We start from the raw sequence: 13,620 nt of genomic DNA on the forward strand, positions 1-13,620 counted from the left end.
AGTAATAGGGGCGCCTGGCTGGCTCAGTGGGTAGAGTGTGTGACTCCTGATCTTAGGGTTGTGAGTTCGAGCCCCACCTTGGGTGTAGGGATTACTTAAAAATATATATTTTTGGGGGGGCGCCTGGGTGGCTCAGTCGTTAAGCGTCTGCCTTCGGCTCAGGTCATGATCCCAGGGTCCTGGGTTCGAGCCCCGCATCGGGCTCCCCGCTCGGCGGGAAGCCTGCTTCTCCCTCTCCCACTCCCCCTGCTTGTGTTCCCTCTCTCGCTGTGTCTCTGTCAAATAAATAAATAAAATCTTAAAAATATATATATATATATATTTTTTTTTTTAGATAAAATCTTTTTTAGAAGTCTTTAAAAAACCAAAATGAAACTAAATAATGGACTTTAAACACACACACACACGCATGCATGCATGCCAAGCACTACTGGGTGACATTTGCCGCCAGGCACACCATCCCATAGTTCCAGCATTAATCAGAACCTGTTACGTAATTTTTTTCCTCTCGAGTAGGAATGCAGGTGAGGACTCGTCTGTATGGAATGAGCTCATTCCACTAATTAAAAACTGATTTCTGCCCTGGATACGACTACCTCAATATATGCGCACTGTACTAGAAGTCAGCTGTCCATGATGAAGGGAGGACACTGAAATCTGTAAGGTGGAATCCCTTCACAAGAATATTAATCCCCATCCTTATTACCAGCCAGATAAACCACACTAGGAGTTTTGGTTCATTTTCAAAATCACCTTCTAACTAGGTTCCAGAGGACCCAATTTCAACCAAAGGTACCCGAATCAGGTAATAATAAAAGAACCAAGGTGTAACGCAGTTCTGCTGTGGACTTGAAAGACTGCTGTTTCTCTCCATGATGAAACCTTCATGTGGTGAAACCTCGAACTGGACTCAAATTCACTTTTTGTTCTCTCTCATACTTGTTTAATGACAAGTCACTAAACAAACTAGGCATTTCATCTTGAAATGAAGACTAAAGGGACCACAATCCTATTGCCGCTGAAATGAGCTTCATTATACCCTTTCACAAAAAAGACATACATACAAACATGAAAGTCATAACTCATTTATTGAATGAATAGTATATGCAAGAATACCAATAAAAGGAAACTAATACTACAAACTACAGTTTTGAAAATAAAGCCAATATAACAGGAACAAAATATACATAACATGAGAGGAATGTTTGATTTTGACCCATAATGCATTCCTTATCTTTACAATTAATCTAAATGCCTGTTAGAACAAAACTGTATACCTTGGTCTAACCTTTAGTGCTTTTCAAAAAAGCAACAACATTCAGAACACTTTTCTTTTTCTTTGAGATATTTAAGATTCACACATTTGTTCAAGTACATAGATTCTGATTCAACAGTAGATCTACATAGCTTGTTATTCTCTTAATATCTTGAGTAGCATGTACTCCTGAGCAAGTACTATCTGAAATTCTAAAATTGCTGATCTTTGAAATAAAATGTATTTCAACTGTGGGTTTTTAATAAATTGAGATGAAAGTAAAATTCACACCCCCACCCCCCTCCCCCCAGGAACAAAGAGCTCTTATTAAAGTATAGAAACTCAAGTCTATCTTTCTACTCTAAAGAACATTTCTTACTAACAGTTCTGGTAAGGCAATAAATGCTCCAGAATAATCTTCAATATACGCTTGCAAAGATTACACTGTTGAGTATCAATAACGAAAACAAAACAAAACAAAAGGGGAAAAAAGGAAAGAAAGAAAAGACACTTCAAAATTTCAAGCTAAAATATGCGTAAAAGACAGTCATGGCAGTATTTTTCGAAATGATGTACATGTTATATACTTATCAAATAATGTCATGCTTATTAAAACTACAGTTAAGGACTTAAGAGATGAACAGTAAATACACTGCTGAGGTCCATTTTTCTAAATATTCATACCACAATGTAATTACTACCCAGAAGATGATGATGCTACTTGGGAACATAAGTACTGTACAATTTTTACATTGTAAGGCACTTTTTACTCAGCATGTGACGAAAACATGGATGGAGAATCAAAGTATTGGAGGTTTACAACCAAAGGTGATTTTTCATGTGACTTCAATTTACATTTCAACTTTTAATGAAAGACTGTTTAGCCAATCACACCACAGTGAGAAAAACAGGTAGCCAGCCACTTATTCTAGCCAACCAAAAGGTAAAGTGCTATTCTGGTTGCTAGTGGCAGAGAAAGGGGTGAAGACACCCATACAAAGTTACACACTTGATTACAGAACAAATCCATCGACTGACAGCTATAGTATTTGAAGTCTAAGATATGATCATTGGCTGGCCACTATTACCCCGGCACCTTCCATTTTTCCTAAAAACATCATTACAGTAGTTGTCCAAAAATGAAGGTGCTCTATTGTTCCATGGGTAAGTCTATGGCACACAATATAAAAATGATCAAGACACAGTGATTCAAAGATTTTAAAATAACAGGTTTCAAGCTGTTATAAGGAAATAAAGTACAGATCCTTTGGGAAAAGTCACATAGCTTGGTAAACAAACATCTAGATCTGTCGTTGCACTTCAAGTCATGGTGAATTTTGAAAATTCATCACATACACGCACACACACACACATAAAAACCCAATGGCATATTTAGAGCAAAAAGAAAAACATATAGGGCAACCCCACTAAAGCTAGTTTCCTTCTAAAAATAATAAAAGATGGTTAAAATAAAGCAATCATTGAGTCCCTTGATTTAAGTGAATGTGTGAATACACACTTGACAAATGTGACCTTAAGGGACTAGCAGTTAAAAAAATTCAGTCATTAAGCACAGTGTAATTTTCCACCTGTTACATTTTAAAAATGCTTCTTCATAAGCTGCAGAATATCTTGATGTACAGTCAAGTTAACATGTTATTTCTTATTTGCTAATTTGCTTTTATGTGGTAGGTTAACGAAGAATTCGGAAATCAAGATCCCTACCCTTGGTATTGAGGTGCTATGGTAATATTAGGCAGACCACAACTAAAGTTTTTTGGTTTTGCCATAAAGAAATATATAAATGTGCTTCAGCAGGTAAGTGGAAGAAAATATCCCTAGCTAGAAATGCCAGTGTGAAAATCCTTTCTAAACAGCTGGGTTCTTAGGCTTCGAAAAACAACTCTGATGATCAAGAAAACACCACCAAGCCCTACCAGAAAAAAATGTAGGGCACGAAAGCCTAGTCAATAGATAAGCAAAGCAATTCATGAAAACATTAAAAATATTAAATAATTTTTTTTTAAAAAATAGTGGTCACAAAATGAAAAATAAATACTGTTTTATGCAGACTGTTTTTTTTTTTTTTTTTATTCCAACAGCGCATGAGACCTCCTTGTACTTTGGGCCAGTATATGAAGTACTCCACACAACACGGCACTTGAGAGGAACCAGTTTCAGACATGGTGGCTGAAGTCCTTAGTGAGTGGTAACCCTTTAAATCTTAAAGAGGTTTAATTTGCTGTTGCCAAATCTTAGTTTAAACTTGAAAGGGTCCAATCATTTTGCTAGAAGCTCTTTGTAGGACATGATAAGAGAAGAGGTTTACTGTCAAGAGAATTTTGGCATAAGCACTGGAGCTCACAACTTAAAATCACCAGTCGCCCAAGTGCATGCTGGTCAGTGAGAACAACTTTAACAGGAACGAAATGAAAAGCTTTAGCACACTTCTTGGAAGAGATTTTTAGCATGTGCTGTCAAAGCCAAGAGAAAAAGAAGGTTCTCTTCATTTCTAGCCTCCGTTACTTGAGTGTGAAAAAAAAGACCACAAATTCCCATGTGTTGCCACCAGAGACGTGGTTGCACTGTAAAGTGAAATTTGCTTATGCTTTCCCTTGAGTATGAATCCACTAAACAAACTTAGACACTCTAAACAGTAGAACTTTGTTCATTCCAGAAATATAGCTTACTTCATTTCAATGTCTGCTTTAACTGTTGACACTATACACAGGGTTAATAGTGTTTCGATTGCTTCCCAGAAACTGCAAACTACAGCTACGTAATATCAACATGTCAAATTCTGCCATCTAGTGAAGGCTCATAAAACAAACAAGACGTTTTTAGGCAGTTCAATGAAGGATCTAAGAGTTGGGCAGTAAAAAGTTACAAACCCTTTTTGATTTTAGAAAACAGTGAAAAAAGAATAGTAGTTATGGATGTCTTATTCATTCCCAGTTTTCTAACTCTGTCCCATGAACCTGTTTAAAAGATGATAAAAAATTGTAAAATATGATGCTTGAGGGGAACACAATAAATATAATGTTACTGAGGAGCGAGAACATCTTACTGGTTCGACATTACAACTACACTTATTGATAAAGTGGATAGCTTGTTTTTACTGTTACAAAATCAGCTAGTTAAAAAAAAAAAAACTATGCAAGCCTACACAATCCTTTAGCATTCTAGTAACATGCTTAACTAAACATAATAGCATTAAAAAATCATACTGCATATACCATTACTCCAACATGTATTTATCAGCGAGTACTGTATCCTGACAACAGATCCGACATAAGTAACGTTCATACCTAGTTTCCATTAAGTTGCTGCTGAGTTAGTTGTTGCTGGTCAATTTCTACTTTTCCCCGGCTTTTACTCTCTCGTTCCTCATCTTCTTCATCTCTCTCATCATTTCCACTATGATTTTTACAATATAGTCTACAATGACGAAAGATAAAAATCTCAAAATGTTTTGTCGCTCTTGATGGGAATATATTTATGCCATTAGTAGATGAGGTTGGTGCCCATTTAAAATAAGGGTTTCCTCATCCATGCTTTTTAAAAACGCTACAATTAGTTACAGGTCCATTTCTATCTAAACGATAGGAAAGCACTCTATTAATGAGATCGTAAAAAGTTCATCTGACATAAAACCTCTGGTTTAGGATAAAAGTTGTTAACGTATGCCCAAAGATGAGGCAATTCCTCATTTTGCCCATTGAGATTAAAAATAAAGCTTCCAGCCAACTTGAAAATATAAACTTGCAGGCATATAGACGAAATAGTCAAATTCTAGGTTTCAGATACAGAATTCAAAAGCACATTCTAGGAAATAATATAAACTCTATAGATACTGCTGCTTTCTGCTCACATTTCATGAAACATTTTTATTCAAACTCCTCAAAATATCTTCTCATCATTAGTGTCCTGGCCCTTCATGAGCCCCCTAACAGTTTTCCAGGCCCTGCATTTGGCTTGTTCTCTCTTGATCTAGGCTGGCTCCTCCCAACTTCTTTTCTTGCCATGACATTGACTTCTTGGGAAAAGTTAGACCAGCTACCTTTTCAACTATACCATTCTGGAATTTGTCTAACTGTGGTACTGTTTTATTTGGTTCTCTCTTACCCCGTATTTCCTATAAACTGGAAATAAGGTCTAAGGGCTTGGTTAGCTCTAGGTTCAACTTTTCCTTGTTAGTCCAGGATGTTTGATAGGGGACCCTGCATACTTCAGGAGGCATGTTAATTTCAGAATGCCCTACTATTACTGTTAGTGATGCCGTTGGATCATGTGGTTAAAGTGGTGGTGATAGCCAGATTTCTCCATTGTACAGGTAGGTTTTCCCCTCTAAAATCAGCAAATAACCTCTGCAGTGAAACTTTGACATCAGGCTGTTCTGACAACCTTTTATGTGGGTATACACACTGTTTACTTGACATTGATTGTTTTTAATAAAAAAGCAATGCGCATTATTAGGACAAGGGTTTAGGTAGGCCAATTAATGTATATGTACCAATATGTGTTTTATAGTTAACCACCCCACCGTAATCAATGGGTGAGCTGATCTCAGCTCAGTTTTAGGTCAATGATATACAAGATGACAAGATGGAACAATGCTTTAAAAATGTGCAGTGGGTGCCCTCTTGTGGTCAGCAATAGGTAAGACATTCATATACGAATTCTGACACACATGACCTAAAACTAAGTTTAACATGAAGAGTTTCTAACGTGTGAGTGGAATAAAAGGCAGGGAGGGGGGTAGGGAGCAACAATAGCAACTGACTTCCGACCTAGTTTTGCTTATTTTTTTATTCTTAAAACATTTTCAATTATTTCCAAAGAACTGTGGAGAATTTGTACTCTTCTTCAAATGCTACATATTGGGAATCACTTAAAAACAAACCAACAACCTGAGTTCAAGTATCAAGAGTGAATTCCTTTATAGTACACCTATAAAGTGTCTTCCTCCAAAATACAACCCGAATTAAGCCTTTGAGCCAACTTCTAAATTACGGGGTAGAGAAACAAGGTGAATGGCATCATGAAAAAGCAAAAAGATAAATCTAGAATGTGGGACTTTCACAGGACGACTTATCAGGGTTCTGCAACAAGTAGGGGGGAAAGGCGGGGTGGAGTGGGATTGCTCTATATTGAGAGACTTATGAGACATATCCATTAAATGCAATGTAGGGATCTTGTACATACTGAGATTTGAACAAATCAGGTCTGAAAAGGCATTTCCAAGACAACTGGGGAAATGTGAACGTGGACTTGGAGATGACACTAATAACTTCCTCTTAATTTTACAAAGTGTGATAATGGCACAGAGATACGGATGTATGTAGGGATACAATGACAAGAGGTGTGGGGTTCTGCTTTAGCAGATGTCAGAAAGAAAAACAACAGATGAAAGCACGTGTGACAATAACTCGGGAGCTGCTGAGATGGGGAGTTGCTACGCTATCCTATTTTTGTATACTTTTGAAAATTTTCAATAAGAGGTTTTTCTAAAAGGATGAGCCCTTTGTTGTTGAAACAGATTTTAATCTTTTTTATGGGATCATTTTTCACTTCCATAGGCCCATTATGTATCCTTCACCAATCTAGACACCAAGACCACAGCTGTCCAACCAGTCAAACAAGATCCCTGTCACGTAATTTACTTTTTTATGGTGGGGGACTGACTTTTTAGAAACATACGTATTTTTTAAAGTTTAGTAATACAATAGAGACAATAAAACAGGATAAGCAGAATCACTGTGTAATCTTCCCTCGCCTTTTTAAGGAACAAATACATTTAATCTAATGAATAGATTAATGTAATAATTTAATGAATATATTCAGGATCCAGAAGGAGCCAGTAAAGAAGGAAAGCCACATGTAGGAGAGGGAAGCCGCTTCATTCAGAAGTATTTCTCCTTGCATTTCCTCCTATTTGTGCATTCTTCTATCCCCAAACTACTTACATGTGGACTCTCATTTGAACTCAATAGCCTATGAAAAGATCTGGAATCTGCACCATAAGCAGATTTTAGAAACAAATTTCAATGTGAAAAAATAAAAAGAGTAATTCAAATCATTGTGGATCCCAGTGTAAATATTTTCTTTAGAGATGGTCACTGCAATGTGGTTTTCTAATAGCTAAAGAATAAAAACCATCTGAATGTCTAAAAAAGGAACTGATTAAACTGACAGACCCATACAATGGAATACTATGCAACCAAAAATTGTTTAATGTCACAGAAAAATATGTCTCAGATACAGCAAGTAGAAAACATTATAAAAGTGTATATAAGAAAATCTTAAATGCACACAATCACATAAATGTCTAGAAAATATTCTGAAAGATTTAAAATTCTCTCTGCTGGTAGAATTAAAGTTCACATTAAGCTTTTTTCCCCTTATCTTTATTTTTCATTTTTTTCCCAAAGTGAAAATGGATAACTATTACAATATCTTAATAGAGCTGAAATTTAAATACAGTAATTTTCCGCACATCTGATTTTAGATGTTTAGCATGGGCCTGCCATTTTTAAGTTATTAATGCTACTTTAAATAATGGATTGCTTACAAAAATATTCAACCACTGAACTATATAAAGAATACAAAACTGCTAAACAGTAAGTTGTATAAAGAATATAAAATCGCTTCTCTTCCATCCCCATGCAATGAATGAGGTAACAACTGTTAAGTGGCTGAAAATTTTATGTATATAGACGCAACTTGTACACATGTATTTTTATATGCCAAAACAGATCCTACAACTTGGTTGTTTCACCTTACTCGACCATGGAATACCTCTGCATGACTCTCCACACGGATCTACTTCAATCTTTAATTGCTGCATAGTATTCCATTAAATGCACGTACTAAAACTTGAGTCTCTTGATAGACATTCTGTTTTGGGCTTGATTTTTGCTATTGTGGGTGAAAGGCTAAAATTCTTTTCCCACTTCACCTTTGGTTAACTCTAGCTATTCCCTTGGCAACTGAGCAAAAATTGGCATGGTGCGCCCGCTTCTTTACTAAGCTGCTACCCCCCAGCTGGTAGACGGAAGCTGGATTGGGAGAATTATATTCTGATGAGCCTATCTCTGGCCCTGTGTGGTGTAACCTGAAATTGACCTATGCCTATGTTACTATCCTGTAACAGGTGCTCGCTCCAATGGGGTAGGAGGCTTTTAAGGCAGGGTGGGTCCCCTGTGGACCCACCCAGTGTGAATCCAAACGTACTGGGCCTGTGCTGTACTGCTACTCCGAATGCTGCAAGCGCTCTCTCCCGCTGACGCCATCTGTGCTAACCTCACCAACCCCAAGCACAGGTGAGTAAATAGGATGCCCTAGTGGGTAGTGAGCGCTCATTAACGGGCCAACGGAACTGCTTGCACATCTTTGTGCTGTTTTCTGCTCACTTGCCCCGCAGAAATCCCTACAAAGCAGACTAGTAGCAAAATACATACGTTATTTGGTTAAAGGTTGTGGTCTCCAATGCTAAACTGCTCTTCTAAATCGCACCGAGGTACATTCTAACTCACTATCAAATGCGAATGCCCAGGTCTCCAGAACCTGGCTGATAATGGGAATCCTACTAATCTTTGCCCATCAGATAGGCAAAAACTGGTAAGATCTTGTTTTAATTTGCATTTCTTTCATTACTAAGGGTGAGCGGCTTTTCACATACCTATAGCCCATGGCTAGTTCTCCTATGAACTGCCTTTTCATGTTCTTTGCCCATTTTTCCCCCCTAAACTGGGCTGTTTTTCTTAAGGATTTGGAATTCTCTTTAGCCTAGTTTTAATGTAGTCAAAAATTCCAAGTTTCCTATCATGCTTAGAAAGGTCATCTGTACTCAACAGATTCTAGAAAATTTCTCCTACATTTTCTGTTTTACTTAGGGTTAGGTTTTTAGCCCATCGAGGATGTATTCTGGGGTACAGTCTGAGGTAAGGATTCAAACTGTTTTCTAAATTGAGCCAACTATATAAACTGTGTAGAGATCAGATACTGAATAATCCAGATCTAGTCCACAGATCTAGTACCACTGAAATTACCCAACGAAGACCTGGATCTGTTTCCTGTGATCTTTGTCACTGAGCTAGGACCAGTTTTAATTACTAGGTGACGGGGTTTGATATCTAATGAGGGATTTCTTCTCTTGATCTCATTAAAATTGTTCTTGGCTGCACGTGATAAAGACTAGTTGACTACCCCAGTACCTATTTTCCCCCCTTCCCTTCATAGCATTGAACCAGATTTGGGTAGCAACGTGCCCGCCAGGGGTGCATTTCCCAGCCCCTTTGGATAGGTGACTAAATTCTGGCTAATGAGATGCTGAGCAGAAGTGTGTGTGAAACTTCCAGGAAGGAGGATTAAAAACCCGTCAGCTGGAGGAACTGCCACTTTGTCCTTCCACTTTCCTTTGCTCCCACTTTCTCCTACTGCCTATGCAAGGACACCCCAAGGATGAGAGAGCAGAAAGATGGTAATCTGGGTCTCTGATGACACAGAGAAGAGCCTAACACATCTGGACTGCTCTCCTTGGGACCTCTTGCAGGGAAAAACAAATTTCTGTCTTGTTTAAGCTTCTAGTTCTTCCCTGTTCATGAGGTAACTTAATCATTACCAGTAGAAAATAATACCCCATTTCACTCTTCTAGATAAAACCATCAACGTTTTGTATTTCATTAAAATTGTATTTGATGTATAGATTAATTTGAGGAGAATAGGTATCTTTCAGTGTTGAGTAACTTTTCATCAAGGAACATAATATATTTTACTATCCATTTGGGTCCTGTGTAAAACTTTTTTTTTTTTTTTTTTTTAAGTTTCAACTTTGGTGTGCGTATGTGTGTGGGGAAGGGGTGGAGGGTGACGTTTTTCCTTTCCATTTTCTAACTGTTACTGGAAAAAACTAGTTTTTAAAACTTCATCTCATATTCAGCAACCTGAACTTTTATTAATTTTAGTAAATGGAGTTGGTCCCTTTGGATTTTCTTGGTAGACAATGACATCAATAACAAATACTGACAATTTTATTTTGCTCCTTCATGGTATTTATTATACATTTTTCTTCCTTTTCTTGTTGCACCGGCTTAACCCTCCAGAAGAACGCTGAAAAGTAACATTGGTAGTTGGTACCCTTGTCTCGTTCCTGGATCTGAATGGAAGTGTATTGGTACAGTGGTTCTCAATTATGGATGAACATGAGAATAACCTGGGGAGTCATCGAAAAACATGGTTTGGGCCTCAATCCACTGAATTTAAAATCTCTGAGGGTGGGGCCCAGACATGAATATTTTTAAAGAGGGCCCTATTCACCCTCGGGTGGTTCTGAGGCTCAGCCCTGGTTAAGAACCACTGTCCCTTTAACACTAAATAAAGCTCTTTGCTGTTGTCTTCTCATAAATGCTCCATTAGGACTCCTCGCTTCCCAAGGGCACTCTTGGTACTGCACTTTAAAATTCAGAAATGGATGTTGAATGCTATGAAATGCCTTTTTACCATCACCAGGAAGGTGATAGGATTTTTCTTTCTCTATTAATGACAATGGATCACATTAATATATTTCCTAATTTTGAACAGTCTTTAAATTTTTAGAAACAGCACGGGATTTGATTTTCTAACATTTTATTTAGGACGTTGGTGTATTATTTATAAAAGTAAGATTGGTCTATAGTTTTCTTATTTGTTTTTGTTTTAAATGCTATCTTTACCAGGTTTAGTCTCACAGTTATGTAAAGTTTTATAGAATGAACCAAGTTTTTCATCTTTCGCTATGTGCTGGACCTCTCTAAATAGTATTGGAATTCTCTGTTCATTAAAGGCTTGATAGAACTCACTTGAAAAACAGCTCTGCTTTATTATTAAACAAAGTTTGGCAAATTTTATAATATAGCACTAGCACCTCATCCAGTCACCCAAATACATGGTGACTGTTTATATAAACTGCTTTGTACACAGAATAGTAGGGTGTTTACTCATTGGTTTATTGCATCCTAGGAATGTAAGGAAGTGCTTTACAACTCACAAAGGCAAGTCGAAAAATCCACGGATCCCCACCAACTTATTCTCCATTCAGTCAAACAAATGGAACCGTTATAGATGCACACTGATATGGAAGACCCAGAAAACAGAGGGTAACATGTAATCCCAAATCTCCAAACCTTATGCCTTCATCATCCTTCCAAGAGTGTCTTTGGCCTTCTATCTTCACAAATACATCCTAGTCTAAGCTACCAAGAATCCTCACCTGGACCCTGAGCAGGAGCCTCCTAACTCACCTTCCCATTTGCACCCTTGCTTCTGTCCCACCTTAGGGACTTGCACATGCTGTTCCTTCTGCCTAGAACACTGTCCCAATGCCCACCTTGATCTTCGCCCAAGAAGATCAAGCTCTTCAGCTCACGCTCTATTTCCTTAAGGACATTCCTAAACACTCTCCCAGTACAGACTAAGTCAGGTCCTCCTTGTTACATGCTCTCTTAGTGCTTTGTAACGTATCTTTTCTAGCACTTAAGTAGATTGTAATTGTAGATTTATTTATGTGGCCATTTAATATGTCTCTCCCACTAGACTACAGGCTTCACGAGGACACAGTCTGTGCCTCTACTGATCACTCTTGTATGCCCAGCTCCTAGCACAAAACCTCGCACTTAGTAAGCATGATGCATATTGGCTGAATGAATGCGAATCCAGCGATGTGTTGTCAGAGGAAAATGCCAATCGTCGTACTTGCTTCATTATATAGAGTCCTAAGTATTCTACACTTGGCTAAATACCACCTAGGAATAGTGACCAAGTAAACTAATGCCATCTATTCAAGGGCAGTTACTTACTGACAAGTTTAAGAAAATGGACAATTGTTGTTCTCTTACTTGTAAATTCCTCGTGACATATTTTCAATGTATTTAGCTTTGTCTTGTACTCCACAGTGGTAATGGTAAGTCTTAACACAGGCTTTTATTTCACATCCAATAGTAGCACCGGGCTGACTGCAAAGTGTACATTTCTGTTTAAGGGAAGAGAAAGAATAATCATAAGCAGTATTTCAAAGTTTTTGCAACCTTATTTATTCTATTTTAGCCATATTTCAGCCAAACATTCTAGTTTACAAAGAAAACAGCCAGTTTTCTATGGAAAAAGAGTACACTGAACTTACTGTTTAGCATACCTGTTAAATCATGCTGCAATTTAAACCATACTTTGATAGACTTTCTGATATTAAGTCACTCCCTGATGTTTCCATTATTTACCTATATTAACCTTCAAAGATCTGACATCTAAACATAAATAAGACACTCCTCATTACTGCCAAACACAAAAGAATTATATTCTATATTTTAGTGGTTGGCTTCTTCTCCTCCGTGGAACTAGTTGCTTTCCTACGATGACTAAAGAATGAGAAGACAGGAAAGCAATTCCCCACCAAGAGGGATTGCTACCAAGTAGGTAAAAGGGCAGACGGAGACTAGAGGGGCTGAAATCTTTTTAAGACATCACAACTTGGCCTCGATCAGCCTTGCCTCAAGAATGTTTTGAGATTAAAAGGTGGTTGTTGACGAAAGGGTTTCATAGTCAAATAAGTTTGAGGAATGCTAGTTTTAAACAGATTGCTTGATTGCAGAACTTCTCACAGGCCTTCTGCAAGAAGGAGGGTATGGTAAATAGTTCCCAAATTATTGAACTCCAGATGCCCTTGTATTTTCGGAGGGGTGGGGGAGCATTTTGACGGACTACTTTCCTTTAGAGCACACTTGGTAAAGTGCTAGGTTGGTGTTTACATGAACATTCAACTGCGCAGAGGTGAATTAAGTTCACCAGGAGAATTGAATTGTTATCCTAGTCACCTATTTGGACTTCAGCTGTACGACACAACAACACTGCTTGGTATGGTAAGTTGAAGAGATTTTTCCCTTACATTTTTTTAGTACTATACATTCTGATTTAAAGGAGTTTCATTTTTAAAAGAGTAATCAAAGTATCAAAACTGAACTGGATTTAAATGGAACAGATAACATCAACAATCTTCACACCTTCAAAAATGCAGCTCCACAAAGAAAGGGTCATCTCTAATGGATTCAGATAAAGCTCACCAACATCTGAAACCACTAGATGAAAGACTGAAGGGGAACTTCACAACAGAGGGGGGGAGGGATTAGACTCACCACCTGAATCCAAGGATCAGACATTATGACTAGTCTGATGTGATAAAATATGGATGATACAGTCCCACCTGTGAAGTATTCTTACCCCCAAAAATCTTGAAACTGAATCTAATCAAGCCTTTACCTCTAACTTCCACTTTAAAAGAAAATCTGGCGGATAGAGGGACAAGTTAAATGGCATCATGAATAAGCAAACAGACA

At 37.7% G+C, this 13,620-nt stretch overlaps 1 protein-coding gene across 3 annotated transcripts in view; it reads right to left on the bottom strand.

Moving 5' to 3' along the window:
- Window positions 1-1,072: 1,072 nt before the first annotated feature.
- The window catches only part of PHF6 (PHD finger protein 6), a 47,229-nt gene continuing 34,681 nt past the window's right edge, over window positions 1,073-13,620 (bottom strand). For 2 of the 3 annotated variants that reach the window (XM_032428255.1, XM_032428254.1), the window contains exons 9-11: window positions 12,130-12,263; window positions 4,564-4,693; window positions 1,073-4,233 (exon numbers count right to left, since the gene is read on the bottom strand). In XM_032428255.1, the coding sequence (XP_032284146.1) occupies window positions 4,564-4,693; window positions 12,130-12,263 (264 nt within the window). In that variant the 3' untranslated portion in view covers window positions 1,073-4,233. Of the gene's footprint in view, window positions 4,694-12,129; window positions 12,264-13,620 lie in introns of all 3 variants that reach the window. The other variant, XM_032428257.1, reaches the window with a different exon arrangement.

Source organism: Phoca vitulina, unplaced genomic scaffold, assembly GCF_004348235.1.
Source record: "Phoca vitulina isolate PV1807 unplaced genomic scaffold, GSC_HSeal_1.0 scaffold39, whole genome shotgun sequence".
NCBI classification, from domain to species: domain Eukaryota; kingdom Metazoa; phylum Chordata; class Mammalia; order Carnivora; family Phocidae; genus Phoca; species Phoca vitulina.